We start from the raw sequence: 25,942 nt of genomic DNA on the forward strand, positions 1-25,942 counted from the left end.
ACTATACCAGTCACTTTGATCATCATTACGGATCCAAAGAATATGTCATCTCCCCCCGGGGGGCACATACTTCTGATGTTTAATGAATACCAGTATTCAGCAACTGAGTTTAACCAACATAAGACCCTCAAATCCTAAGAGTTCGGAGATCCAAAGCGTAATTACAAAGAAAAACTTCCATCAGAGACACGTGGCAGTAAATCAAAATCAATGAACTGATTCATAGAAAAATATGGAACCTATCTATCTATATCCGGTTGTAAAATCCTGATCATCGGGAATGGTGAGGGCTACGCTGGAGCCTGGGCACCTCAGATCAGAGTCTACACTAAAGCCCACGTCCACCTCTGATTCCCAATTTACAATTTACTCGACTTATCGTTTACTGATCCTGAGTTACATCCTGTATTGTACTCCAGAGCTGCACTCATTATTATTCTGGTGGGGTCACTGTGTGTACTTTACATAATAGTGAGCGCAGCCATGAAGTACTATACAGAATGTACAGGATAAGTCGTGTATGTATACATTGTCCCCACCAGCAGAATGGCTCTGAAATGTAGCTTTGCCTCAGTGTGATCCCCTCTGGCTTCTGTCTTGTCTTGTCCTTGAGTGATGGATCTTACCAATACCCAAACAAAGAGAGATCTATCAGTCAAGGCCATTGAGGTGGGGTCATCCTAAGGCCAGGTTCACACGTAGCATATCCGCAGCGGATTCACGCTGCAAGTTCGTAGCGAAATCTGCTGCGGATACCTTCCCATTCAGTTCAATGGGATGACATACTAGCAGCAAGATTGACATCCTGCTGAGAGTATATCAAAGTCAGTGCCTTTAACCTTCCGCGGCCCGGGTACATAATTTACCGGGTCCACGTTCTGGCTTGCTTCGGGGGCTTCCTGGCGCTCAGCCAATGAGTGCGTTGCCCTGCCGCAGTGGGCGCAGGGGTTAAGGGCACTGACTTTGACATACTCACAGCTGGATGACATGTGAAATCTGCTGCGGATACACTACATGTGAACCCGGCCTAAAGTAATAACAGGTTTCCTTTAGTTCCACATATGAACTGTACATTTGAGATTAGAGGTGGCGTTGCAGTAATGGTGTCAGCTGTCTACGGGATCAGTATTATTACCAGCACGCTGTATGATCCACACTGCAAAAATTATTATATTATAGTTTCAATATTTAGCGCAAGTGTCAAATATTGTTAGTTACAATTCACACAACGTAAAGCTCATTAGTAGGACAGGAGAAAAAAAAAAACTCATTCAACAATGACCTCAAACACCTACTTATTACTGATGATTCCGGAACAACCCCAGGGTCTTTGGACTCTTTGGACTCGGTTCTGTCCGGTACATTGTGCGTTGGGCTCACAGTGGGAAGAGTCGAGATCCCAGCTTTCCTCTCTCTCCGTCCTGTTTAACAAGGAAATCTTTCCCTCAGTAATTCAGTAACCAGGCTGAAAGGGCAGCGTAAGAAAGCAAGCAGAGGTAGATGTGCCTGCATAGCCTGAGAGGAAGACAGGGCAGCAACTCTGAGCGGTAACCTTGGTCATGTCTTCACCTTACGGGGCACGGCCTAGAAACTTACAGATCCTTGCTAGAAAGTATCCTGAAATGCTAAAGGTAAACTAGGGCTAGCTGATAATGGGCTGACTCTTTACTGGACATTGGTGGATCCTATGGCTGAACTGAAAGATTGGAGGACAAATAGAAAGATTAATAAAAACCACTCTATATATCTACTCATCAAAGATATCGCAACATGCTGAAAACCTCCACATCTGCCACCCTATAGCCACTTTATCATTCCATCTTAAGATACCTATCTGAAGTCCGGAAATTGCATCAGGAAGAATGGAGACAGCTTTAGTAAGAATAAGAGGAGGAAGAGCGAGCAAGAAGTCAGATGTTTTTTATCATATTATATGAGAACTTGTAATACAGATGCAGCAGGTACTGCGGTGGCATCTGTATATAATGGATTTTATATTCCCCAGCAAAAAACAAACATCTGCTAAACTGGAAACAAAGAGAAGTCTCCACCACTGTAGTGACCACGGATACAGAAGATATAGGGAACTAGGGTAAGCTGCTCCATTGTGGATTTATTTTATCCCTTTGGCTATTTGGCCTCATTCATACATTTCAGTTATAGTATTTGTTTAGTATTTTTTTAACCACTAAATCCAAATTAATATAAAAATAAAATGTGAAGATCCACTAACAAATTCAGTCAGTTCGATCACATCATAGCTAAAACCCCTAGAAATCATTGCTGTAGGAGACTCCTTTTTTCTTCTGCAGCGGCCACTACAGGAATAATGTGGTATAACATTGAGCCCGATGTAACATGTAATGAACGGACACACTAAGTCCTCCAGAGTGGGAGACACTCTTTGTAGTAGATCTCTATTCTGGCTAATAGAGGGGATCCTAAACAGGAGACTGCATACGGTATATTTCTAAGGAGTAGAATAAAATCACATGTGTGTCTGAACTGCATAGAGCTAGGTCAGTCCTAGGTCAGGTCATGAGCTGGGCAGGTCTCCCATGAGCCCTCTCCGCTTGCTGTGCTGCACTTGCTGTTCAGGTCTGACCGAGAGGTGGTACAGGTTTTTTCGGTAAACTCTATGTGAATTTCTGTAAAGTAAAATTGCAATAACGCACAATAAAATATTCAGTGCAAGGAATCAAATAATCCTGAATAATGTGATAATGTGATGTAACCTTCAGTGACCTCTAATGCCTCTAATGTTCCATGGTCCTGAAATGGTGGAGCAAAGACATGTCTTGACCCCAATACAAAACAGAACAGTGCTCCATAGTGTAATGTAGTGAGAGACAGCAAAAACAGGAGAAAACAGCTAATAAGGGGGGTCTCACCTGATAGCATTGTGCAAACCAAGGCACAACACTCAACAGTATACGTGTGGACCGCAGCCACTCCCAGAGACCCCACAAGGGTTCAATATTCGACAAAACTTCTCCACTCCACACTGGGTAACATAGCGTGCAGGTCCAGATAGACTGGTCAAGGACAGACAGTGTAAAATTTACTAAAATATGCTAAAAAATTTATTGAAATGGACAGAGCACGTTTTGAGATCGCGCCAATCTCTTTCTCAAGTGTTTTATCATAAGACACTTGAGAAAGAGATGGGCATGATCTCGAAACATGTTGTGCGGATTGGAGGAGTTTTGTCAATGTCTTGACCCTGACATGCCTCATGTGGGTTTTGATTTGTTATTCGATATGTTCTAAGTACAACTCATATAACAAACACTTTGTAAAATTTCATTTTGTTAAAAAAATTTTCATACTTGTATTGTGGAGGAGACGGCACTTTTGTGGTGGTGGTGCTAGTGGCGGGTAGTATTGATTAAGAAAATCCCAGCACTCACCTAATAAAGTTATGCTTGTTTATTATGTGCAAAACATCGTCAAGTACTTTATGATGTTTTGCACATAATAAACAAGCATAACTTCACTAGGTGAGTGACGGGATTTTCTTAATCACTATTTTTTCATACTTGACATCCTTTTTTGGAGAGACCGTGGAGGCTGAGGTTACAACAGGAATGATAAATTCCAAGTTTAAAATCATTTGGTAGGGGGACGTTGCCTGGTGATGGCGTGGTGAGGACGTCTCTCTGTGAGGAGGCAAGACAGAGGATACCTTCTGTTTTGGTTTCCCCACCTGGCTATATGAAGGCTCAGGAGACCCCCAGCCACTCAAGCACCCGCAACCTCCGTTTTAAACTGCTCCAGAGCAGCCTGGACAGTTATATTCGCGCCAGAGCGCTCAGCAAGGACACCCCGGCAGCACAAGCAGTGAGGCCTGTGTCGGAAACACCGGCACCAGCACGCTCCACACAGCGGGACATCAAGGTACCAGGTCAGTTAAGGGATTCTGTCCCCATCCTGATCCCCCTCCTACGTCCCCCAAGGGGTCACAGCTGCAGTTAGAGGACACCAGAAGCTGTGACGCAGTTACCTCTGCCTGGAGCACAGGCAGGGAGGCGCCATTGCTTACAATCATGGCGGCTACTCAAAAATCATTTGGTAATATAAAGAGAATTCTCTGAATGTAGGATGATTACGTAACCTAAAAACCCAGCCCCCGGTCACACCTGACTTATAGAAGTTCTCTGGATTTTTCTTTTTACCTGGCAGCTACCTGAAAGCAATGTTAATGAAATGAGTCACTTCCTCGCCTCCTCCTGCCCCCTGTAATCCGTCACACTGGATCACCTACCAACGCAAACACTTGTTATATTATAGAGATGCTGATGCCTTTCGCTCCCCAAATCTTCTGTTTTGATCACCATGTTTTTCAACCATAAAATATTTTTTGGGAATGGTTTGCATTGCAAAATAAAATATATATGATCACCTCTGGAAATTCACACAAATTCACTGGATCTACACTAGTAAACCGGTTTACGTCAATGCTTTTATAGGGGGAATTGTTCGAACGTTCACCCATCTGGACCACTCCCAACTCCGCTCTCCTTGCACTACTTTATCTCCTTCTCCACCTCAGTTTAATTAAGTTGCTGTCTTATATAGGATTTGGCACAACCCTGGATGGTCTGCAACTTATTGGGTCTCTGAAGTCTAATAATTCCTTGCAAGGATCAGAATGTACACCTACAACCTAACAGACTATGCCCCTTAGTTTTAGTATCTATCATACGTGGAAGGATGAAATCTAGTTGTTCTCTCACAAGTGCTTGATATTGTGCTACGAGCTGCATTATTATCCTTACTATAAAGTATAACACATACATGGTGCATGGTATAGACTAGTAGACATAGTGCCCAGCTATACAGTAACAGCAAAAGCCCTTCAGATACACCTCTCAGCAAAATTACAATGGCACCTATACCCACAACAGTTTCATTTACAACTCTAAGGGCCCTATTACATGGAGCGATAATTGTCCAAATTGGACAGATTCAGGCAATTATTGCTCCGTGTAACAGAGATAACGATTAGCCGTGACAACGATCATCGGCTGATCGTTGATTTAGAATTGGAACTAAAATCGGTGGGCGTGTCGTGCAATAGTGATGCGTGGCCGATGATACCTTACCTCTCCCCGCTCCCAATCTTCTCTCGCAGCTTCCCGATCCTGTCGGCTGTAGTGCCTGAGCAGCCTGTCAGTCCCGGGCTCTGACTGGCTGAGCGGCCTATCAGCTGACAAGTCACTCACACTCTGCTGCCGCTGGAACCAGGAAGCTGTGGAGCACAGGAGAGAAGGCCGGGAGCGGGGAGAGGTAAGGTATCAGGTGCTTGGGCAAGGGCTGCATGGATATCACTAACGATGTCCATGCAGCCCTTGCCACCAGATTATCAGGCTGTCTAATAGGTCAAGTATATGAACTCCGATCTAGCAGATCGGCATTCGTTTACTAAAATGATCGGGCCGCAATCGGCCCGTGTAATAGTACCCTAAGGTGGGCGAGTATTTGAAAAGACTTGATCCCACTAGAGGAGTCCCAATAGACACCTTACAGTTCCTCAGTGTTAGACAGAAACCATCAGCCACCAACTTTTATAAGAAAGGGAGAGGATCTGGTTAAACCAAGATTTAGCGCTCAATTTGAATAACATATTCTCATGGGATCTAACCATCTAATCCAGTTTTTCCAGCCTACATTTCCAGTCTACCAGCATGAATATAAGAGTAAATAACCCTGAGAAGTTTATATTGTAACATTACGATAGCGCTCCACCGCCACTTCTCTGAGTTGAATCACATTACAGTAAAGTAATCCTCCTCCGACAGAGTTATCGCAAGTGGGATCTTGTCTGGATGCATTTATATAAGTGAAATATAAGCCCCATACAGGCAGTGCTATTTCATTAGTGATGGTCTGCTGATTTTGAAGACGGCTTCTTATATTTTGGCAACAAGAAGACCACAGTGGTTGTCAGATGACACTTTCTACGGAAGGGGAAGCACCTGGAATTCTATAGAAGCAAGGAGAAATGGGGGTCAGTACAGTAGTGAGCTATCTGATAGGATCCAAGTTCTCTGGAAAGAATAAGTTCTCTGGAAAGAAGTATGCTGGCTCCCTACTGCCACCTATAGAATGTTAGTGCCCCACCCATAAAAGAGAGCACTGAAAATGATTAGCCATAATAGACACTCCTCCAGAAGGAAGAATGCCCCTTCTGTAGACAGCTCCTTCGGTTTGCCGTTGCCAATACATGGTGACGATTGTCTGAGTAAGAAGCCTTAGATACAGCTCTGGAGAATACTGTTCCTCATTGGGGTGACCCAGCTGGTGTATATTTATAGAACAAGGACTGATGGCTATATTCCCCAAATCTGCATTAATGCTGATGTTACTGCCTGAGATACCTACATTATCTTTCTACCGATGGCTCCTCCAGGCTGTATGGGATGCTAGCGGTGAGTCTCAGGTTTCAGTCCATTGCCCGGATACAGAGAGGCTTGTGGCCTCATCTTGCCTTCCTCCAACTTATTAACATGGGCCAGCCGCCAAAGTTCTTGGAGCTTGAGGATAGGATGGGCTGTTGCTTAAGTTTTATGGACATCATATGGCCACATGTATATTAGCCCTCAATTTTTATTTTTATGCATTTGCAGTTTGCTGTGGATCTGCAGGTAATCTACAATTTTGTTTACCTACTCAAACGTTGAATTGAATTTTGTTTACCTATTAAAACTTAAAAGGGAACCAGTCAGCCCAACTGTGCCGATATAGCTCCCAGCTGCACCAAACACACAGCACACAGCTTCCCTACCGTATGGACCCAGCTTCCCTACCATATGTGCTGTGTCTTGATCTTGTGAAAAAAATTCCACATACCAAACTTTTTTTTTTTCAAATTCCTCATACAGATCAAATACAGCACATACGGTAGGGAAGCTATGTACGGGTTGTATTTGGTGCAGCTGGGAGCTATATCACCTGACTTTGCCGCAACGAGCGCCGATCAGCGAGATCGGCACTCACCTGCAGTGCCTTTAAAAGGCACAACTTATCGAGAAGCCAGGTCGCACAAAAGACCCCTGTACTGTTTGTGCAACCATTTTAATACATTGCCAATGGCTGCACATTCCCTGTTTACACACGAAGATGTGAGACTGGTAAACAGTGATTTTTACGATCAGACGATGAGTGGGCGTTTTCTGATCACTGGCCCTTTTACACAGGCCGGTTATTGGCTGAATGAGAGTTTCTAGCAACGCTCATTGCCAATTATCAGCTAATTTGAAATGGCCCTTACTGTATGTGCATTCAGCTAAACAAAAGGGTTGGTAGGAAGAGTCACGACACATCACGATGATGTCACTATGACGTCCACCAGTATCACTATGTACAGGCTGATCATCATTATTTTATTCTATAGCCGTCTTCCCTAACCAGTGCCTCCCCAGATGTTGGTGTCCCTCATGTCGACCTATAAAGGGTTTTATAGGTTATGTTCACAATCACATTTTCAATTTCTGCTCTTCACAAAACTTTGAATGAAAAAGATAAAAATTCCATCATGTTTTCATCGATCTGTCACTCATCGACCTTAATCCTAAAAGAAAAACAGATGACCGCGGAGAATTCCGGAGGAAGCGCTGGGGTGAAAGGGCTTCTATGAATAACTTGTGTGGTTTTCAGGACATGCTCCAGTATTCTGCAACCTGCCCCAGTCTTACATTTTTTCTCCCATTAAAAACCTCAGGACTGATTGAAGTCCTTACATGTGGTACTGTGATGTGGTTTTCCATAGATGCAGTACTGAGAACATCGAAGACTGTCGGCAGAAATAGACCAGAGGTCATTCTAGCCTGCCCTAGATATATGTTTATCCCAGGCAGGTTTACATTCATTTACTGCGGATTTACCAACTACATCTAGTATCTACTACTCTTTCAGTACAAGTTTATAAAGCAGCTCTTCTAAAGAGAACATACAAAACCTATGTATTTAAATGTGAATGTTTTTGAGGTTTACATGATCCAATATTAGGTTCTGTCCTGATCATTTATTGATGCAGGACATGGACACTGTGTTCTTCTTGAGAACAGGGTTCCCTAGTCTTGGGCTGTGAGGGCATGATGGGAGTTGTAGTTTTGTAGCAGCTGAAGTGCCATAGGTGTGAACCTGGCAGAGGCCTCTTTCCATCAGGACATTCATGTGATCAGGACGACTGATGCTCCGCAGAAATGATAATATGCTCCTAACGGAAAGATTGCACAAGAGATTCTTTCAGTTGTTGTGCGGTGATAGAACATTCTCATACTACAATAGGCTACAATAACTGGAGCAACCACAACCAAGGTCAGAAAGCATCCATCATACAACCGTCCTACGCTGTACACTCCCACCGGCAGGAGTCCCCACTGACCACCAGCATACAATGAGAGCTGTCATCCATACTGCGCATCCTCCAAGCCCATCTTGGCTGCACCTATAAACGACTCCTTATGTGATTGCGGACTGGATTTATTCCAGCATATAAATAAGTCCCTGGAGCCTCCCAATAGCTTAACAAATCCATTATGCACAGTGGTCAAAAAAAAAAATCCAAAATCATCCTTCTACATCTACTTTTCTCAGCCACGTCTCTCATGAAATCCTCGCGTTGCCACATACTGCAGGGCACGTGAATGTCATAGGAAAGACGTTCTGTCAACAAGATCAATAAAAAGGCTATTTAATCAATTTTTAATCAATTCCTTTTTAAAGGAATAAACATGGAAATTGGAAGTATCGATTAGTCAGGAGGTAACAGGGGTGTAAAGGATATAGCAAAGGGGTTTGGAGGAGACAAAGGAGTATGAAATGGAGGGAAACAGAAGTCAGGAGGGGACAAAGGAGTCTAGAGGAGAGGACAAAGTGGTCTGAGGAGTATGAAAGGGACAGAGGAGTATGGAAGGGGGGGAAGAGTGGAGTAGAGAATGGGCAGGGGAGTCTGGAGGAGGACAAAAGAGTCTAGAGAAGGACAGATGGGACGGGGGGGCTCTGAAAGAAACAGATAAATCTGATAATATGATCTATATAAGTAGATGTCCGTAAGTGGTTAAAGGGGTTATCCAGTGCTACAAAAACATGGCCACTTTCTTTCAGAGACAACACAACTCTTGTCTCCAGGTCAGGTGCGGTTTGCAATTAAGCTCCATTCACTTCAATGGAACTGAGCAGCAAAACCCCGCCCACGTTGGAGACAAGAGTGGGGCTGTCTCTGGTAGAAAGTGGCCATGTTTTTGTAGCACTTTATAACCCCTTTAACCACTGAATATAGCTTCTTCAGCAAAAATATTTAATATAATTTCTGATTCCAGCTCTTTTTTCCACACTTGCATCGGCTCTGACTTAAAGGGGTAGTGCGGCGGTAAAGAATTATTCACAGACTAACACACATTACAAAGTTATACAACTTTGTAATGTATGTTATGTCTGTGAATGGCCCCCTTCCCCGTGTCCCACCACCCCCACCCGTGTACCCGGAAGTGTGGTGCGCTATACTCACCTATCACGTGCCGACACCTGTCTCCGATCTTTAGTGAGCTCCGACTGTCCCGAATGCCGGCCGCCCTCTGCAGTGTCATCCGATGCTCAGCCGCGATTGGCTAAGCATAACTGTGCTCAGCCAATCGCGGCTGAGCACAGTTGTGAAGCGGCGGAGGGGGGAGGGGCGGCAGCGACTCGGCCGTCCGTCCGAAGATAACGTTTGGCACTAGATGGCGGACGGCCCTCGACACGGATCAGGTAATGTATAATGCACCACACTTCCGGGTACACGGGTGGGGGGGGTGGGAAACGGGGAACGGGCGATTCACAGACATAACATACATTACAAAGTTGTATAACTTTGTAATGTGTGTTATTCTGTGAATAATTTCTGAGCGCCGCACTACCCCTTTAATATACCTAGATATCTCCCAGATAAGGGAGGTGAATAGCTGAATTATGTCCCGTTAAGTCTCCAGGCCCCTTCTCTATATGGTGACTATTATGTATTGGAGACCTAGGGAAGCAGAGGCAGACTGGTTGCTATGAACCCCAGTGAAAAGACTAGTAGTTAGGCAATATATCCATAACAACCACATTGTCAGACATGTCTCAGCATAGCGCTGGATGGGTGATTTTCCTCTTGTGATATTCAGCAATTGATCTGGTGGTGTTATTTTATTGGTCCTTTGATACAACACTAATGTTAATGCGTATTCATACTCCTGCCCGGTAATAACCACAAGTACACACAGGCTGTTTTTGCCGCATTTGGTGTCTGCAGTTTTATGAACTGTTCCGAGAACTACATCTATGGAAAATCTCCATCCATATACCAAGTCTCAGCTAAGTGTTTTTCCACAATGAGTCAATGGAGAAAAACCATAAGAAATCCCTGACAAAACCACAAGAGATAGAGATAGGCCTGACTGCGGCTTCTTGGTTTTCTGGCACATTGTGCACCTGGAATATATAATCCTATTCACTACAATGTAAGATCCGGCTACTGTGGAAAATGACTGCAGAGGCCAATATAAATCCAGCATCTGCTAGTGTAGGCCATGTTCCCACTTAGTTTTGATCCATCTTGTGGTCTTCTTTTTGGTCAGAGGAGGAACGACTATAATGGAAATATGTGCACCTTTTTCTGGGCTTAGTCCTAGTCAACGTATGCACTAATGCACCACACACAATCCAGGCAACTAAATCCACTCATTCTTCTATTGCATCCATATGAACCTTCACAATGGCTCTTGGTGGACGCCAGTGACCGAACACCATCTCCACACATAGTGACAAGCTCAGGATGGCCTGACACTATACAGGACTCTGGAAAATGAAACATTACAGCAGAAAAAGCTCAAATGGAGCAAAAAAAGCTCATGGCGGGAATGCCCCAAGAGATCACACATGCTACAAGACTGTATCGTAACTAAGACATAGCAATGCCGGTAAAGCAAGAAAGGATTGGACCTCGAAGGGCAGGAGCCAGGGAATACAGCAAAAGCCGAAAAATGCAGAGAAGCATCGGAGAGACAAACATCTGGCATGTTGGAAGGCAAGAAACCAAATGTGGTGAAAACCTGACATTATGTTTAACTCTGCACTCATGGCAATGGGGTTATCTTATAAAAAAGTAGATCAACTTAAAATCCTCAAGATATGGAAGTGACCAGGCAGGCATCTCTTACATTGCTTTGAGTTATTTAAAGTGGAACAACATAAAGAAATGGACTTGCCCTAAATGTGCATGGCTAAGGGGTTCACTTAGTTAGTGTTATTCTCATATCGTATAGAGATTGGGGATTGGGCACTTTAAAAATCCTTGAATAATTACTTTCTTAAACTCATGACCATTTTCAAGCTCTCTGTTTGCAGATTTTTGGCAGAGTGCTGGGAAGGGTTAAAGAAGTAACACGCTCTCACCTCCCTGCTCCAGCACTGGTGTAGGTATCCCACAGCTCCGGTCCCAGACGCTTCTGGGTCTGAGTGGGGACCTGGGACATGACGTGTTAGGCCCCTCAGCCCCTCAGTGTCTGTACCAGGTCCTGTCTCCCTGCTGACTGGCTAAGTGGGCCTAACATGTCCTGCCCCAGGTCCCCACCAAGACCCAAAGTGGCCTGGGACTGGAGGATACCCGCGAGGTACAAGCACCAGTGCTGGAGCAGAGGAGGTGAGCGCATGTTACTTCTTTCATCCTCCCCCTCCCCAGCAATCTGCCAAAAATCACCCCAGCCCAAAGTTCTCCTTTAAAGCAAGCACAAATCTTGAAAATGGGAGGGAAAAAAACCCAATGAATTTATAACAGAAAATTGAGGAGTGTTTAACAATCTGCCCCAAATTCATCTGACTGGAGAACTGAAAGATTCCAAACCCCAAACTCCCTTAATTATATATATCTCGAGGGAACAGAGGAATCAAGGTGGGGGAGGAGTATGGAGGGAGGAGAGTAGTCGAGGGGGGGGGGACTGGAAGGGCCAGAGGAGTCTGGAGGGAACATATGAGCTTAGGGGGAAACAGAGGAGTTGGGGGGGGGGGGCTGCAGGAGGCAGAGGAGTCTGACAGAGATGGGTTTGTAAGGGAACTCTAGAGGGAACAGAAGGGTCTGGAGAGGACAGAGGAATCGGGAGGGGACAGAGGGGTCTGAATTGGACAGAGGAATCTGGAGGGGGACAGTGGGGTCTGGAGTGGACAGAGAAGTCTGGAGGGGACCAAGTGGTGAGGAGGGGATGGAGGTATCTGGAGGGGACAGAGGGGTCTGGCTCAGCTAAATGTGCCTGTGTAGATGGAAGTTGTAATGAATAGTTGCGGCTGAATGAGCTGTGAAGAATGTATGGCCACCTTAAGGACTCTGTCTGGTATCAGGTACTGTTCTATCTAATTTTTAGGAGTTTTCACAATGACTCCCTTCACGTCCAGGAAAGTTGTTCCACTTGAAATAATCTCAGCTCTGAATCTGCCAATATTGAAATTTCAGCTCGAAACAATGGCACATTTCACTGTGAAGCGTAAAATTCCAGCCCTGCCAGGAAATCAAATGATTATCTGATACAAACGTTATTATCACTGGACCATCTCCTGCTAAAAATAATAAAAAAGGGATAAAATAAAACAAGCCACACATGCAAGAGGTCCGCACACAGCTTCCACCCGCAGCACCGCCAGCGAAGGGATCTCACGCTTTCAAGATGTTGCCTCATCTTCTTCATGAAGTTCATCTGTTCTCCTAGACTTTGTACTATCTGACCTGAAATACATTCTCTGGCGGCCCCAGACCATCGCATTAGTGCTGGTCGGCTGAGGGTCTCTGCATCTGAAAGCAACGCTCAATGCCTCCCAACATGGCTGCTGTATGCAAGGAAAAAGGCGTTTTAGCTTTGTGGTAGAAACAGGAGAGGTTGTGCAGACAGGAAGTGGGGAGGAGAGCTGGATGGGTGGGGGGGGATTGTACCTGGGCCTAAACTGTGTCCAACGGAGTCAAAGGCGTGGAGCACTGAATCTGTAATACAAGAGGACAAGTTCAATCCTTTTTCCTTTTTATTAAACAACAAAGCTATTTCTATGAGAATTCTACTAGAGATGAGCGAACCGGGTTCGGGTTCGAGTCGATCCGAACCCGAACTTTCGGCATTTGATTAGCGGTGGCTGCAGAACTTGGATAAAGCTCTAAGGTTGTCTGGAAAACATGGATACAGCCCATGACTATATCCATGATTTCCATATAGCCTTAGGGCTTTATCCAACTTCCACAGCCAACGCTAATCAAATGCCGAAAGTTCGGGTTCGGATCGACTCGAGCATGCTCGAGGTTCGCTCATCTCTAAATTCCACCCTATTATTAGGCACATGGACAAATTCAGTAACCAGTCAGACCCTATGACATAAGGCCCTATTAGACAAAGCGATTATTGGCTGTATTTGGCCGATACCGACCGTTACGGCCGATAATCGTTTTGTGTAATAGAGGACAACGATCAGCGGACGTGCATATCGGCTGATCGTTGTCTTTCAACAGGCTGAAACGCCAATGATCAGCCTGTAAACGATCTGTTGGTTGCCGTCACTCCGTTTAAGAGGAGTGGCGGCAGGAGACCTCCGATATCTATGGGCTGCCCGGACGATCAGACGACCACCCGGGCAGCGCCCCGCCCCGGCTCTCACCTGCTCCTCCCCACTCGCTGTCAGCACGTGTAATAGCGCCAGCAGCGGGCAGGAGAAAGAAGGGGGAAGCGAGCAATGACTTGACAGGTAAGCGCTTGCTTGCTCTCTACATCACCCCGTGCAATAGGGCTATAGACATCAAGGGACAAAAACCTAGAAAGTTAGGTGCCAATGGGAAATGTCTAGTCACATGGGGAGCCTGTTTCCCAGGATTTGTAAAGCCATGTTCACACAGGAATACTAATTATATACATATATACCACTGTAAGCCTCTAATGTAACAATAACACAAGCCGAAGGCACCGGCCCATTGCTTCACTCCTCCAATTCTCCAAATTATAATCTGCCCATATACTCCATCACTAAGAAGGAACAGCAACAGCATTTGTCATACGGCACAGCTATAACATTTTATGATCTCTATGAAGCACTTGTTTCACAGGCGGTATAGATTCTTATTGGAGACTTACTTGGTAAATGGAGACTTATTTTTCAGGCATTGTGCCATAGGGAAAACACATCTGCTCTCCTCCAGAAGGAAGAACCTAGGGCCCTATTACACGGGGCGACAGATACAATGATATTACCATGTGTAATAGGGCCAGTGATCAGTCGCTGGTTTGTACACTTATCAGGATGTTTTCACTGTCCCAATATAATAGGGGATGTGCGGCCGATGACTGGATGCAACAAAGGGTCAAATCAATGATCCAGCGATTGTCTGCCCAGTCTCAAGCTGTATAAAGTCTCTGTTAACCAATGGCGAGCTACAAGATCAGCGCTGGTTTACTGAGTGGGGTCAGGCCATGGACTAGAGCCCCCATAATGCACTACACTCTGTAAATTTGGGGTCCCACAGGCAAGGATGAGCGATCCCTCACCTGCACCCCAGATCCAAATCATTTTCATGTTCTTTATTTATTTGCTTAATCATAAAAATACCCTCAAAGGCTTCTAAACATAGCAATATAAATAATCCCAAAATGAAGCCGCAGATTGCCTGAGATTTATGAGCTGCGAACATAAACCTGATATAAATATCTCATCGTGGTCATTAAAGGTGAAGAACGTTGTATTAAAGGGATAGTCCAGTCCTGGGTAAGGAGAGCGCTGGTATAACGGAACGTTCTACAACTCTCTAATATACTTTATGGATGATTTCTAAGATATATGCTTGTTGTCAACGAATGAGGACAAGCTTAATTAAGTACTAAGGGTCCATTTACACAGAAAGATTATCTGACAGATTATCTGCCAAAGATTTGAAAGCCAGCAATGGATTTGAAAAGAGGAGAAATCACAGGCTTTCCTTTATGACCTGATCTCAATTTATAGTCTGTTTCTGGCTTTGGCTTCAAATCTTTGGCAGATAATCTCTCACATAATCTTTCTGTGTAAATGGACCTTAAGGCACTGAGCAATCGGGTGGAAAACTCAGAGCGGAATTAGCTTTGGCTGCCCAGGCATAATGGGAGTTGTAGTTTTGCCACAGCTGGAGAGACAAGGTTCCCTACCCGTTTTAAATGTTGAGGAAGTAGGGCACAAAGTATCACAATACAGAAGTTAAAGTGTTACTCATAGGAAATGCCATACATGTCTGATAGGTAAGGGTCCTTCCCCCGAGACCCCAGTCTGTCAGGAGAATAATCGTCCCGTTACGTTGATGCAAATGAACAGAATGGGAAAGATAGGAACAGCCGAGTGCATGTGTGGTCAATTCTCTTAATCCTCATTGTAGCGCAATATCTGAGCTTCGGGACCGATATCATTCCTATACACAGGTGATAGCCGAGATATTTCATGTGTAATTTAGCATCCCGACAAGCAAGGAGGGCCCTGCGGACCCCACGGACACATCCAATGATCGTCCAGCCTCCACTACTGATCACTTTATATGAAGCCAAAGTACACATCATTATGATTCCATCACTGCACACATTGTAGCTGAGGCCCAGAATATTCCCATCTCCCATCAGGCATGATACACAGCATGAGAATTCATTGAGGTAACAAGCAAAACTGACCAAGTCATCAATCTCAACAACCAATTACAACGGCTATGAGTCCATCCAGTGACTTTCCCCCCCAGATGGGGTATTTATGCCCTAGCCAGAGTATGCACAGAATAGGGCATAACTAAGATCATGGGGGTCACTGTAAACTCAAGAATGGGGCCCCCGAAATTATTTCAGAATAGAACCGCAGGACACAAGTGCATGCCGCAGCAGTTCCATGCATTCTCTCTTGTCAAATGAACAGAGCAGCGGCTCTGTGGGGATTTTGGGGTCATTGTTTTTGAGATCAATGGGATCCCTAGCGGCCACACTTTTAAATATTTAAAGGGGACCTGTCACCGCGGCTTTTGGGGTGAAGCCCGCCCGACCCCCCGGTGGAGCCCCCTTTTACTTATCCCCCTCTCGAAGTCCCGGTCCTGAACCCCGTCCCACCGCTGAGAAATCTCCGTCAGAAGCTGTGCGTGCGCTCACCAGAGAGGAGTCAGACGCCCATAGAGAATGACAGGAGCAGTCATTCTCTAAGGGTGTCGGACTCATCTCTGTTGAGCGCGCGCACGGCTTCTGACGGGGATTTCTCGGCGGTGGGAGGGGGTCAGGGACAGGGACTTTGAGGAAGGGGTAAGTATAAGGGGCTCCACGGGGGGGTCGGGCGGGTTTCACCCCGGAAGCCATGGTGACAGGTCCCCTTTAAATATTCTTAAATAGAAGTAAATTACAAATCTGTATAACTTTCTGAAACCAGTTGAGTTTAAAGAAAAAGATTATTGCCGGAGTACTCCTTCCTTGAATTGTGCCCTATCCTGTGCATACTGTGGATAGGACATAACTCCCCCAGATGGAAATACCCCTTTAAGGGCTTGTCCACTCTTCTGTAAATAAAGCCTAATTTTAAATATGTTCTCAGTTTCCACTAAATCCCTGGAATAACCAGAAGCGTTCATGTACCTGCTGATCTACTCGGAAGATTCAACCTTAAATGGTGGAAAATGCCTCTAATATGAGTCTGGCTCTGTGTACAGTAGATAAGGTAACAGCGTGCGGACCACTGCTATCTGCTTATAAGGAGATGCCTGATATACTTATAAGGATCGCTGAATGTAAGGATCAGTTACTTCCCAATCTTATCTTCCAGCATGAAGCGCCTGGTGCACCAGCCCGAGCCTCTCCACTAAGACTGCAGGAATGGTCTTCATTTAGCGTGTGATCCCTCAGTAATACATAAGCCCTGTATCCTGGGAACACAGCCGATTTACAGACACAAATTAAAACTCTTTTAATAAGAATTTCATTTTCATATTAAAACTATTTTTACTGAATCCCCTCTTGACTTTTGCTGTTGTGATTACAGAGATGACTTTGGTAGAAAGCTAAAGCGAAGGGGGGGGAAAATACAACAAAAACAGGCGAGTTTAGACAGATGCCGCACAGATGCTTCCCTATAGAGAATTTAGAAGAACTAAGGTGGTGATGTAACATCAGATCACTAACAACTGCACCAAAGACCAAGGGAAAATACTCCTGTTCAGGTGATGTTCCTATAACTGCTCTTCGTATGGGATAGGCATGCTCTGTGACCTCTGCCACCTGTCCGTAGGTCATTCAGAGGGATGGGGGGAGGCTGAGCTCATACTGTTTTCTCTATCTACTGGTATAACCTTTCACTGTACAACTGTCCAGCAGCCTCCTCCTTATCATATACAGAACAAGCAGTCTCAGCTTAGTTTTAAGCATGTAACCAGACTGAAAATTGCAAGATTTCAGATAAAAGTAGTATAATAGTAAAATGGAAAAATTAGAAAAAATACACAATAAAATCCTAAAAAAATATGTTTAACATAAAAACTTGATTCAAACAAAGAATCATTTTCTGAAATGGGAACATAATAAAGAAGCTACACTTACCCATCCCAGTGCCCCAGCAGTGCAACACCAATTTTGATGGGCTGGTCTCCTGTAGCAGGGGCATGGGCTAGGTAAGAAAAGGAAGTATTTAAGGTTTAGACTTGGTAGCTAGGGGATCGAGGGGGGGTTTAGTTGTAGCCATTGTAGTAGAGCGTGGAAACCCGTCATTATGACAAAAGTCCCTGCTCTGTATAGGGTTTTCCACTCAAGAGCCTAAAACTTTTTTTTCTGAGTGGGCTAAGCAGAAGGTATACAATCTATGCCTCCTGCTCAGCCTACAAGTTAAGTGGCGGTGCTGTGCATCACCACTTAACTCTTCTGGGGAAAGAACACTGAGCATATTTTGTCCGGCCCAATTAAATTAAACAGTACGGCATGTTCCCTCTATTGAGAACCCAATACTGTTTAATATAAATAAATAAAAAAAACGAGTAGGACATGCTCAGTTTCATAACCAGTCAGGTAAAAAAAAAACAGACAGCATCAGCCTAGTAATACAAGGGTGGGAAGGGCCATTTATTTTGGTGCTTCTCAGCATAATACTAGCCTGCTGCCACCTCAGACCAAGAGCACAATTTTTTTATGGTCCTGGTCTACTTGTACCTGGATCTTCCCAGTACCCCTGGGATTAACGACTAACGATAAACGATCGCAAACGAGATTGTTTATTGTTAACCTGAAATCGTTCACCATATTACACAGAACGATAATCGTTAGTTACGATCGTTATTGCAATCGTTACTAAGATCGTTTATTCCTTCTGATCCCACCAAAACAATGAACAATGTGCAATTACACTGAACGATTAGTGAAAAAATGCGGAACTTGCGTGAAGGAACGTCGAATTACAGCGAACGATTAACGATCATTTTAGGTTCAGATCTAAATCAACGACTAACGACATACGATTGGTTTTTCGATCCTTGCCTGCAATTACACAGAATGATTATCGTTTAAATTTGAACGATTTAACGATTTTTCGCACGATAATTGTCCCGTGTAATAGGGCCCTAAGCCCCTGCTTAGTAAGGGATACCATGCTTAAAACGGCTTTCACTACTAAGCCTGTAAAGTGAGCAATAAAAGACATCAGTGATCATTTCTTTTTATCGAAATAACACCCCCACACCCCTCGTTGACCATCTTATTAAAAAAACAAATCTGCCAATGAAGAACATAGACCACCAAATCCGACGTTGTCCTCAGGATCCGAAATACATTAGTAGGTTTTAGGTTGCAGTTTGGGCACTTGGTCTCTAAAAGGTTCGCCATTACTGATCTAGACGGTCTGTCTGGATATACAAGGTCTAGTACCATGCCAAATAACTGAAGAATTTTCATAGCCTAATGCAATGATGACACTTCTTAGAATGCAAATCACAAAAGCAAAATACAAGCAGACACTGATCAAGCAGGGTATGCTGGAAGATTTGAGATCTCAACCGTGCAGAACTTAAACTGTGTCTCTGAACAGATTTCTCTAGTGGCTGAATGACAGATATTAGATTAGAGCGTTCCCTATCTGCTGACACTGATTACTGCAAATACCAAATTGACTTTTAATTTTGAAAAAGTTAGGCAATAGAGATGAGCGAACCCGAACGTTCGGTATTTGATTAGCTGGGGTTGCTGAACTTGGATAAAGCTCTAAGGTTGTGTGGAAAACATGGATACAGCCAATGACTATATCCATGATTTCCACATAGCCTTAGGGCTTTATCCAACTTCAGCAGCCACCGATAATCTAATGCCGAAAGTTCGGGTTCGGATCGACTCGAGCATGCTCCAGGTTCGCTCATCTCTATTAGGCAACTATTTTCTGTGGGGTGTTTAGCTTTAAATTTGCCATATGGGCAATGAACTCTTGAATGCTGCGGACATGCAGAGGGTCACATGGGACAGGCATCACCCGTGAAATTCACGTATGCGCTTACACCAAAACAGTCTTGATGATGTTAAGAATTATCATTATCTGCTACATGAAATCCTCCCGCACACGTCACCAGACATGTGAAATCTGTATTTTTCATAGTAGATGCCAATAGGCAAGTAATGACTGAGATCATCCGTCTTGTCGTTCTTCCCAGAAAGTATTTGGATTTTTTCATGTTTTCTCACAGAAATCTTGGGTCTGTGCCCACCCTACTGGAAAGACAACAGACACAATCCATACTCAGAGCCCCGAAACCCAAGTCTCCTGATAACAGATTGGGTAATAAAAAATAAAAAAAATTAAAAGAAAATCCCTCCCTGTGTATCTCGTGAGTGCAGACCGCAACCTCGTAATGTGCCTTGGAAAACATCTTGAGCCTTTACAACTCACATAGACAATAAACATTGTGATAGCACTAGCTGTGAGAGGCCTGCAGAGCCGCGAGTGCCGGGAGTGGAAGGTTTTATAGAGTGAGGATAGAAAATGCAGCGGGTTATGAAACTTTGCTTTCACCTATTTTGAGGAGCCCGCAAAACAAAAGTATTTGATGACATATGACGAGAATGAACTGCTTTTGTTGTGGGTTTTTTTTTCCTTAGAAAGGTATGTTCAGCGCTGCGCTGATCCGAAGAGCTGGGTACTTTGTTCCGTTGCTCCCACGTGGATTGTTCTCCTACATTACTAAGATGGGGCTAATTGTTAGCCTGTAAAATGGCTATCACTAACTGGGAAGAGCCAGGTACAAGCAGCCCCGAAGAATCAAAATAATGGCGCTCTGGATCGAAGGCAGTAACAGGCTGGTATTATTAGGCAGGGAGAGGTCAATTGCCCTTTCCATCCTGGTAATACTAACCTGCTGCCGTTTGGTTTTTTGAATGGCTGGTTATAAGACATGGGTGACTCCTACATGTGTTTTTTTTGTTTTGTTGTTTTGTTTTTTATTAAAGAGTATGGTGTCCTCCCTTTTTTGAGAACCTACTAATGTTTCATTAAAAAAAGCCAATAGGACACGCCCCTCTAGTACCAGGGTGGGAAATACCCACCCAGCACCTGCCACTTATGAAACTGGCTCATTTCCTAAGCCTGGGTCATACATGTTCCTCACAAAGGATGAGCTATTGTATGTCAAATACAATGATTGTGTTAAAAGGTTAGAACAGATGCAAAGCTCTAAATCTCCAGCTGAGGGGTTGTCCAGCAGGAAGTGTTTTTTATCCACATTCAGACACAGTGCTCTCTGCTGACATCTCTGGCCGAAACAGGAACTGTCCAGAGCAGGAGAGGTTTACTATGGGGATTTGCTACTGCTCTGGACAGTTCCTGTCTTGGCCAGAGATGTCAGCAGAGAGCACTGTGTCTGAATGTAAATAAAACACCCCTTCCTGCAGGATATATAGTAGCTTATAGGTATAGGAAGACTTGAGATTTTTAAATAAAAGTAAAATTACTAAACTATAAAACTTTCTGACACCAGTTGATTTGAAAGAATTTTTTTTTTTCGCTGGACAACCCCTTTAACTTCATTACAGTAGAACTGCATGATAAAATTTTGGGTACCATTAGTCACCAATAGGGGGAGCTCACTAAACTAAGATTTATACAAATTTAAATAAAACATCTATAGGAGATGTATAACATACAATATGCATTACACAGGAAAAAAAAATCAGGATCATCCCAGGTTTATCCCACTAATAAAGTCAAACTAAAGATTAACAGAGACGTCTAACATCTCCTGACCTGAAATGGTGACAGTAGATGCTTCTTAACCAGGCACAGAAAAATGTCTCCACTATTTGTCCTTTGACCCAGCTCCGGCCATACAGATCTCCTCCATCTTCAGCGCAACAAAGGACGCACTGTATCCCAAATCATAAAACGCTTCTAAGGAATACTTGTTACATTTTCTGCCAATGTGTCTCAAAAACATAAAACAAAAAGGCGGCTAATGAATCCACATGGGACTAGTCCAAAAAGTTCTCATTCTCGCTTTATTACGCCTGGGTGGAGTTTACTTTACAGGCCACTTGTGACACAAATGATGTTGCTCTATAGATTTCATTGTCTGATGCCGCTTCACCCGCAAGGCTAAAGTGGTACTGCCATCTAATCTAACACAGGTAAACTTTATTCAAGTAGAATAATAGAGATGAGCGAACCTCAAGGGTTTTACACAGGACAAGTTTTCATCATATTTTCTGTATGGGCCATTTATATACTAACACAAATTAGTAGTGCCCACCCCCTTACACATCTAAATACACTCAATTCTTAAATCTTTCCTCATAAGAAAGATTCTTCACGCCCCTTATCAGTTTTCTCACTTATTTGTACCGTTTCCAGCTCCAGGGAAAACTTTGTATGAACCTCTGCCCAGAACTGAACTGTGTTTCCCAGATGAGGCCGCATCCTTACTTCCTATAGCAATCTTTTGTATTTTCTGATTTTTTTATGAGTCATGTTGTGTTAAAGGATAAGTTAAAGGGGTTTTGCGATTTAAATATTTGTCCACAGGATAGCGGACAAGTATGAAATCTGTGTGTGTGTGTGTGTGTGTGTGGGGCTTTTTGTGCGCCCCCGGGGATCTTTCTATTGCTAACCCAACTCCTCCATTATGAATCAGACCGCGGGTCAGCTCCATTCATTCTCTACGGATCCGCTAGAGAGAACAGAGTATAGCATTCGGCTCTTTTTGCTCACTCCTGGCCGGAAGAAGCGTGCCAGGCACGAAACGATCCGTTGCTCAGGGAGTCCGCCTGTACGCTACCCATCCACTATTCCCTGGTCCAGCCATTGATGTCCACAATAAGCTTAATTGTTTTGCGGCATATATCAGTGAGTGCTGGACTTATTTCTCTACTTCTCAACATTATAAGACAATACTGAGCAGTGTAAGCTCTGAATCCAGTATTTATATAAACAGTAACAGTATTTAAACAGTTTATTAGGCAGAGTGAGGAGTTTAAAATACATTATTCTCATATAACAATAAATATAAAGTTTCTTATTTTGGCTTGTACTATGGATTTATGCAAAGTTTTTGGAAATGACAATAGCCACTGGAGAAGTCTAAGCCCAAATGCAAATGTACACAAATCTTACCCAATATAGTAATGCTAATGTATTGCATGCTGATTTCACCAGCCCAACGTTCACACGAAGGAACATTGAAATAACTAACCTGTGCAATATGTCTTATGATTCTAGACAAAACTGGCAAAGCAGGGGGAAGTGTAGGTGTTCACATCTGGAGCAGATTGTGTCATAGTCTTCAATTATATTGCCAGGTGATTTATATCAGATCACATAAAACGTGTCGACTCTGTTCAGGCACGCTGCCTTTCTTAAAAGGAGCGCCACAGATACAACCGACCACAATCCAGGAAAAACAGGCATCCGCATGCTAAAGTTGTTGACTTATATTGTGTGTGTACTGCTGCTACCGAACAGTTTCCTGGTGACTGGATAAACTTTGCATAATCTTAACGGAAGAGGCTATATAGTAGGACAACAGATTCCTGTTACATATACACAGTGCCCATTTTTATAACCATCAGCTAATATCCAGAGTAACCAACATGTGCAGGACTGACAGCAGGCAGACAGGCCGGGAGTAACTTAAAGGAGAAGTCCAGCAAAAATATTTAATAAAGTATTGTATTACGTGAAATGCTTATAAAGTGCTTTTTCCCTGCACTTACTACTGCATCAAGGCTTCACTTCCTGGATAACATGGTGATGTCACGACCCGACTCTCAGAGCTGTGCGGGCTGTGGCTGCTGGAGAGGATGATGGCAGGGGGTCACTGAGGGACACAGGGCACTGGGGGGACACTGAGCATCTCTCTGCCATCATCCTCTCCAGCAGCCACAGCCCGCACAGCTCTGGGAGTCGGGTCGTGACATCACCATTTTATCCAGGAAGTGACATCACCATTTTTATTTAGAAAGTGAAGCCTTGATGCAGTAGAAGGTGCAGGGAAAAAAGCACTTTATGTTAATTTCCCGTAATAAGTGTGTATTGGTGATTTGTATAACTTCTGGGGGGCAATACAATACTTTCATACAAAATTTTCCCGGACTTTTCCTTTAAAGTCCTGGCGGGTTGTCACTGGTATTTGAAGCCATGTCTGGAGAATTAGGGGGCCAGGATAGTATTTGGAAGTCTTGGACATGCTCTTCCAATCAATGTCGGACATTTCTGGCCGTGTGGCATGTCACATTGTCTTGCTGGAAGTTCTCATCTACCCCAGGGAAGACAATCAGGATGTTTGGGTGTACGATATCTGCAAGGATGCATTTATACCCAGATAAGATCACCTTCTACATGGATGAGTGGCCCAGAGAATCCCACAAAACCATAATTCCCCAAACTATAACGCTGCCACCACCAGCTTGTGTTCTTCCAGCGATGGCTGAGGTATGTTTGTTTTCTGTTCCTCGTCTGAAGCACCAATGTCCATTGATAAAGCAAAAAACATGAGTCATCAGAAAAGACAACCCATCACCAACCAGTGGAGGTGCAATCCCAATACTGCTGTGAAAATTGGAGCCTTTCTGCTGATACAACTTTGTTTTTCAAAGGTGCAGGAACCATTCATCTTCTCTGTAGCCCCATAAGTAGTAGGATCAATCAATGTATTGGACATTTGATAGCCACTCGATTTATTTTGCATGTGAGCTGCTCCACTGTAGTATGTCAGTATGCACCTTCATAGCCAACATTCACCTCTCATACCAATGGCGATTGGTGGTGAACAGTTTACACACCCCTTAGAGGGTAATCACACGTTGCCTAAATATGAAAAATGTGCTACAGAACGGAGTTCGTAGCCGATGATGCCAGGAGCTCAGGAACTTAAATTTCCATGCTACTGTACTGACGCAGTGTGTCAGCACAATAGCGCGACAGTACAGTAGCTCCTGGCATTGCAAAAATTGTAGCACATTGTAAGAGCACGGACAACAGTTACGTAACGTGTGAATGGCCCTCTTCACAATGGTGCCATTTATCCATGCACAATATCCTATCACTACAGCAGCATGAGAACCGTTCACAGTTTAAGAAATACCACCACCCTTGGCCTAAAAGCCAGTTATCATCCCCTCTGATAAATTACTGCTTTTACACATGATAGCAACAAGGAATATGTGTCCAGACAGCCTGTCCATACCTTATATACCCACCAAGCCAGCTCACCGCAAGTTACTCCTTCATGAGCTACATGCTACTGACGCAGAGTATAAAGTGGTTAAAATAATGACTCCACTCTGTATATCTAAAGCTAAAAGGAAACAAGATGTTATCTAGATCTCCAGATCCCGAAACTGTCTTGGGTAGAATCTTTAAGGGATTCTTCTAAAAGTTTAGCACAAGGCAAGAGAGCCTCAATCATTATTGGTTCTGTGGACTGGATTCAATCACTATGCCAACCGGATATTGGACACGTTGTTCGGCTTTGTCTTATAGTGGGGAGATGACCAATAAATTCACAACACTTAGCTTCTCTTAATGGAAAACACTTGACTTCTCCTGGCCTAAAATTGATTCTGTAATTCCACTTGATCCCGATGTATGTCGTTCATTCTGAATCCTCCTCTCATCCAGAAACATGACTTTATCAAAAAGATCTAAACCCAAGTTAATTGGCCGTATGAATTACAACAATGCTGGGAGGAAATCCACAGCCGGTGAAGATGACCTCTGAAGATGGAGAGAATGGAGCCTTTCACATCTGGCTGAATGTTCCAGTAATTCCTTGTGTTATGGACCTAAATTTAAGAGCCTATTTGGCAATGATCTTAATTATATCCATATCCCTTCAACGATCTGTAAGTGATTTCCAGGCTCACAGTACATAACCGATGGCTGTTCTTAATAAACCAAAACTTGTGTACTGTGAGAATGAAGCATTGAAGACAACACGCGAGGCGGCCCTCCGTCTACAAGTACAGAATACAAGATGTAGATGGGGCTCCTCTTTTGCATCTGCTGCACTCGGCTATTCCCTAAGTGCCACAAACTTTAAGGCCGGGTTCACACGTACCATATCCACAGCGAACTTTACGCTGCAAATTCGCAGCAAAATCCGTTGCGGATACCTGTACATTCACTTCAATGTGAAGACGTACTCGCAGCGGGATTGTCAAAGTATGTCAAAGTCAGCGCCCTTAACCCCCACGGCCCGGGTACGCACTCAGACAATCAGTTTGCTTCAGCAGGGCAGCGCACTGATTGGCTGAGGGCCGGGAGACGTGGGGAGCCCCCAAAGCAAGCTGGAGCGGGAACCCAGTAAAGTATGTACACGAGCCGCGGGGTTAAGGGTGCTAACTCCGACATGCTCACAGTGTGATGACAACCCTGCTGCGAGTATGTCATCAAACTGAAGTGAATAGGTAAGTATCCGCAGCGGATTTCACTGCGGATACCGTACGTG

General features: G+C 44.0%; 1 protein-coding gene across 5 annotated transcripts in view; it reads right to left on the reverse strand.

Moving 5' to 3' along the window:
* The window catches only part of ST3GAL3 (ST3 beta-galactoside alpha-2,3-sialyltransferase 3), a 184,037-nt gene that overhangs the window by 107,319 nt on the left and 50,776 nt on the right, over positions 1 to 25,942 (reverse strand). For 2 of the 5 annotated variants that reach the window (XM_069981268.1, XM_069981267.1), the window contains exons 3-4: positions 12,947 to 12,994; positions 1,296 to 1,421 (exon numbers count right to left, since the gene is read on the reverse strand). The exons of 1 other annotated variant lie outside the window; for it this stretch is intronic. In XM_069981268.1, the coding sequence (XP_069837369.1) occupies positions 1,296 to 1,421; positions 12,947 to 12,994 (174 nt within the window). The remainder of the gene's footprint in view (positions 1 to 1,295; positions 1,422 to 12,946; positions 12,995 to 25,942) is intronic. 2 more of the 5 variants (XM_069981269.1, XM_069981270.1) reach the window with 2 other exon arrangements.

This window comes from Dendropsophus ebraccatus, chromosome 8 (assembly GCF_027789765.1).
Source record: "Dendropsophus ebraccatus isolate aDenEbr1 chromosome 8, aDenEbr1.pat, whole genome shotgun sequence".
Classification (NCBI taxonomy): Eukaryota; Metazoa; Chordata; class Amphibia; order Anura; family Hylidae; genus Dendropsophus; species Dendropsophus ebraccatus.